General features: G+C 32.6%; 1 protein-coding gene and 1 non-coding gene across 2 annotated transcripts; both read left to right on the forward strand.

Annotated features, from left to right (window-relative positions):
- Positions 1-356: 356 nt before the first annotated feature.
- LOC130803890 (pentatricopeptide repeat-containing protein At1g77360, mitochondrial-like) lies at positions 357-2151 on the forward strand. The gene has a single exon (XM_057668119.1). It carries the CDS (start codon positions 537-539, stop codon positions 2040-2042), a length of 1506 nt encoding a protein of 501 aa, XP_057524102.1. The 5' UTR covers positions 357-536; the 3' UTR covers positions 2043-2151.
- A 2086-nt stretch (positions 2152-4237) lies between these two features.
- Positions 4238-4311, forward strand: TRNAN-GUU (transfer RNA asparagine (anticodon GUU)). The gene has a single exon. It is a non-coding gene; the product is annotated as a tRNA-Asn (tRNA).
- The last annotated feature ends 610 nt before the right edge of the window (positions 4312-4921 follow it).

Consider the following 4921-nt stretch of genomic DNA (forward strand, 5'->3'; position numbering starts at 1 on the left):
TCGAACTTCAACCTACATCGAACTAATGCAAATTCGAAAGCTCGGATAACTGATCTTCAACCGAATTGTGACTTACCGACCCCGACCCGAGAGTGACCTGCCGCAACGCACATTCAAAAAATAACCGATCTGAAGTTCAACCGAACCGAAATTCAACTGAATCGAATGACACCCATCCAAAATCAACTTGATCAACTGACTGAAATCAATGAATATCTCTAACTATAATGTATGATATGATTGTGACACTTGAAATTTTTAAATTTTTTTTAGTATAATGTATTAAGAATATCATAATTATGTAACTGAAAATTATTATAATTAAGCAACTGAAAAATATCAATCAACTTGATGACAAATGTACGATGTATCCTATTTCCACTCGTGGCAATGGATTAGGAAACATAAATCCCTAAATTAATTTAGGGTTTTCTTCTGAATTTCAATTTTCCTCTAAAATTCGCTCTCCAACGGCGATTTCTTCATTAAAATCCCTAAATTTTTCTTGGAAAATTTCGTTCTTGGATTATACCATCATGACCAGAAATTCTAAACGGCGTCACGACTTCAGTCGATCTCCATCACCCTCAAAATCATCGAAGAAACATTACCAAGAGTATGGAAAAAGCTCTCAAATTCAAAATCATGATGTGGGTAAGCGTCCATCTTTCATTTCATATCATGAAACCCTTAATTTATCCCCTAAAATTAAATTAATCTGCGAAATTGTTGCAAGAACTGCACCATTATCAATTGAAAGATGTTTAGAGGATAATGGAATAAGAGTAATACACGAAGATGTTGAGCAAGTCTTGAAATTATCATATAATTATCCTGCTTCTGCTGTGAAATTTTTTAAGTGGTCAAGTTATCAATTGAATGATAGACATAGTCCTTATACTTGGAATTTAGTTGTGGATATGTTAGGAAAGAATTTATTGTTTGATGCAATGTGGGATGCAATTAAATCAATGAAGGAAGAAGGGTTTCTTTCACTTGCCACATTTGCGTCTGTTTTTAGCAGTTATGTGATAGCGAATCGAGTTGAAGATGCGTTTATGACGTTTGAGGTTATGGATCAATATGGCATTGCTAGGGATATTGTGGCATTGAATTCACTTTTGAGTGCAATTTGTAGGGATGGGAAGACGGAAAAGGCGGACGAGTTCTTGAGGATTGTGAAGGGTAAGATTAGGCCGGATAGTGATTCGTTTGCGATTTTGTTAGAAGGGTGGGAGAATGAAGGGAATGTATTTAATGCTAAGCAAACTTTTGGTGAGATGGTGGTGGATGTTGGTTGGGATCCTAACAATGTGCCTGCTTATGATTCATTCTTGTGCACTTTGATCAAGGCTCCGAGTGGATTTCATGAGGCGTTGAAGTTCTTGAATACGATGAAGGAAAAGAGGTGTTCCCCCGGGACTAAGTTTTTCGGGTTTGCCTTAGAGGAATGTGTGAAGAAGAGTGATGCTCGAGGGGCTGCGTTACTATGGGAAGCGATGACGGTTAGGAGCGATTTTAGACCCGATTGTGAAATGTACAATATGATGATTTATTTGCATTCTCAACTTGGGAATCATGATATAGCTAGAAGGTATTTAGATGAGATGATATATGATGGTGTTTTCCCTAATTCTAGGAGTTACAATACTTTATTTAAGTGCTTGATCAAGACTCGAAAGCTTTACGAGGCTTCATCTTTATTTACCGAGATGGTAAAGAACGACTGTTTTCCGACCCAAGCAAATTGTGTTGCCGGTGTTAGGTTTTTCTTGGATTCTGGGGATCCTTACATGGCTATCAAGATTTGGAAATTCATGGTCGAGAATTTTAAGTCAGAATTGGAAGAGACTGGGAATTTTTTGATTTCGGAGCTTTGTGAATGCAATCGAGTTCAAGAGGCAGTTAAGTATGCTGAAGACATGATCGATCGCAAGATAAAGCTGAGTTCTTCAAACTTGACGAAACTGAAAAAAACCCTAGTAAAGGCAGGGAAGGCACCTGTTTACGATGAACTGTTTAAAAAGTGGAAACTTCGTTAGGATTTTAAGCCTCAAATGAATTTTATTATTCTTCAATCGAAAAATTCATATCTGGCTGTGGAATATAATCGATTAGAGTATTAGACGAATAACACTTACTAAATTGCTCGAGTTTTTCTTCTAACTTCATGATTATTACTTAGCACGCAATCATCCTGTTTTTTCGGGTTTGATGGAAGTTGCCTCTATGCTGCCGCAAGCGTAAGATTGCGTACATTAGATCCTTCATACATTAGTTTGTCTTGCGATGTTGTTAAACAGGAAAGCGATCAATGTTTTGTATACTACAATTCAAATCATTAATGTGATGTCCTTCATAAGTCATAACTAACTTTTGAACCGACATCATTTATTCGGAACTGTAGAATCGAACTTGCAAAAGTGATGTTTCATAACTTTAACTTTGAAGGACTGTTTCGTATGATCTGATGTATCTCTAGAGATGCCCTAACTTGGAACATGAAACCCCTAGCCACTTAGTTATGAATGTGGGAGCTTAGCTATCAGCCTGTCTTGTATGAGATCGTCTCATGGTGAGATGATTCCGAAACAAGAAACCCATAAACAAAAAGTTTTTATAATTGGGCTATTTAACCCAAATATGAGGCGTGTTTTACGGAGAGATCGTCTCATACAAGAATTTGTTGCTCAGCCATAGGATTCCTTTCACCGATGGCTAGTGTGAATAGCTCATGTAGCACCTGAATTTTCGAGGCTAGAATCCATGCTAGCGAATGTAGAGAAAACGAGAAAAACTTCACAAATTAGAGTCGCCTCATGTAGGTCTTATTGCGCTCAAGTATCGGAGAATCTGTGAGCTTGTGACATCCCACTTATTCTTAAGATGGGTCTATAGCCTATACTCTATAGTTTGGAACTTGGACATGTTCTTTCTAATAGTTATTGGAACTTAGATATGTAACATTGCATCAACTTCCCATACATATTGTAAATGTCTTACAAATTGCAATATGTTTGAGTAAATAAGAAAATCTTTCTTGTGATATCATATTAGTCATTTTGTTTTTATTTATTCTTTCCATTTATTTTATTTATTTAAATACACTTAAAACTCGAATAGCTTTAATCGAGTTTATCTAAAACTTATAAAAAATTGCTATTAAAAAATTTATATATTTAGAATTAATTATAAGGTCCTCATTTGAATAGATTGTTTAAAATGTGACTTTAAATTCCAAAATATCAAACAAGAATAAAAAAGACAACGAGGAAATGAGTTATAATGACGAAATTATAAGTATATTTATTGATTCATGTATATGGAATTTTGTATTACATGGCAGATTAAGGTGATGTTTAGTTCATCTCAAAAAAATTAAGTAATGAGTAAAAATAATTTTTAATTAGTAAAAATTAATTTAATATGTAAAACTCGATTATACTCTTTACTTAAAATTGGCTACAATCTGTATAAATAACTATAATCAGTAAATAGCATTTTTGATAAGTAAAAATCAGTTCTATCAGTAAAAATCAGATAAATTAAATAGTACCTAAGGGTAGGCAAGGGTAAGAATTGAAACCAAACTCTTACATAGAAAGATGGTAGTTGCTTTCCAACTAAGATTAAACTCGATTCTCTCTCTATATATTTTAATACTAAAATTGGATCATCCCTATAAAAAATCTCATTATTAGATGATTTTTCAACCCACACAAAGACGACCATCATAGACGATACATCATAAGAATTTGTGGTTTTGTATGGTTTTTTTGTTTCCTTTCTAAAATGTGAGAAACAAACTTGAACATTTTAGTTTTAAAAATTTAGGTTTCAAATTCAGTAAGGGGAGACATAAACTTAAGTAATTTTTTTTTCTATGTCTTGGGAAAAAAGGATTTTCTTTCTAACTTAATGAATCATAGTTAAACATGTTTTTGTAAATTAACATTTAAAGAATATCTCTAGGCATATCAACCACAAAATAACAACAATAAAAATACTAAAATTATAGTTTAAATTATATGGGTAAACTACATTCACAAAAGCAAATCAACTCCTAATTAAGTATGTTAAACACATAATAATGCACAATGTTAAAGTCTTAATTAAAACAAATGATGGGATTGCCCTTTGAGCACACTAGCTAGCCTACAATCCATAAACCTATTGACAGATTAATAGTTGAATACTAGAAGTAAATAAACCATAATACCAAACACATGTTAATAAAGCTGGAATAGCTCAGTTGGTTAGAGCGTGTGGCTGTTAACCACAAGGTCGGAGGTTCAAGCCCTCCTTCTAGCGTTTTTACTTTCGACATCTAACTTTTAGGAAAAAGATTAAGAACCAAAACGTGAGCGGCAGGATTCGAAATTGCGCGGGCAAATCCACATAATTTCTAGTTATGCCCGATAAAGACTACGGCACGCCCAAAATGACGCTTCATGTTTCTGTATAAGCTCGTATTAAACAAAAAATACTCAGTAAAACTAAAAAGAAAATTTTTTTAAAATTTGAAAAAAAAAAACTTAATTAAGCTACGGTACAATTTAATATAATAAACTAATTAACACATCCATATAGTAGATAGTATATGATAAATGATAACGACTATAATGATATATTTTTACAATATTAATTTTTTTCATGATTTATACTTTAAAATAACACAATGATGATTTGTTTGTTAGTTATTCTTAAAAGTGGGGATGATTATGAAAATTTAGTGTTAGTTTGGTTAAAAAATCTCAGAAAAAGTTTAATGCTCACATGTTTGTAGTATTTTAATTATTTAATTTTCTTTAAAAATTAAATTTATTTCAATGCAATACCATCAATTTAGAGAAGTGATATTATGTGGTAATGAAAAATTATAAGCCAAAATAACTTTTTAATCAACTTTTTATTATCATGA

This window comes from Amaranthus tricolor, chromosome 17 (genome assembly GCF_026212465.1).
Source record: "Amaranthus tricolor cultivar Red isolate AtriRed21 chromosome 17, ASM2621246v1, whole genome shotgun sequence".
Taxonomy (NCBI): Eukaryota; Viridiplantae; Streptophyta; class Magnoliopsida; order Caryophyllales; family Amaranthaceae; genus Amaranthus; species Amaranthus tricolor.

Excerpts from the sequence above, each read along its gene's own strand:
- LOC130803890 (XM_057668119.1), top strand. The coding sequence starts at position 537 with ATGACCAGAAATTCTAAACGGCGTCACGACTTCAGTCGATCTCCATCA.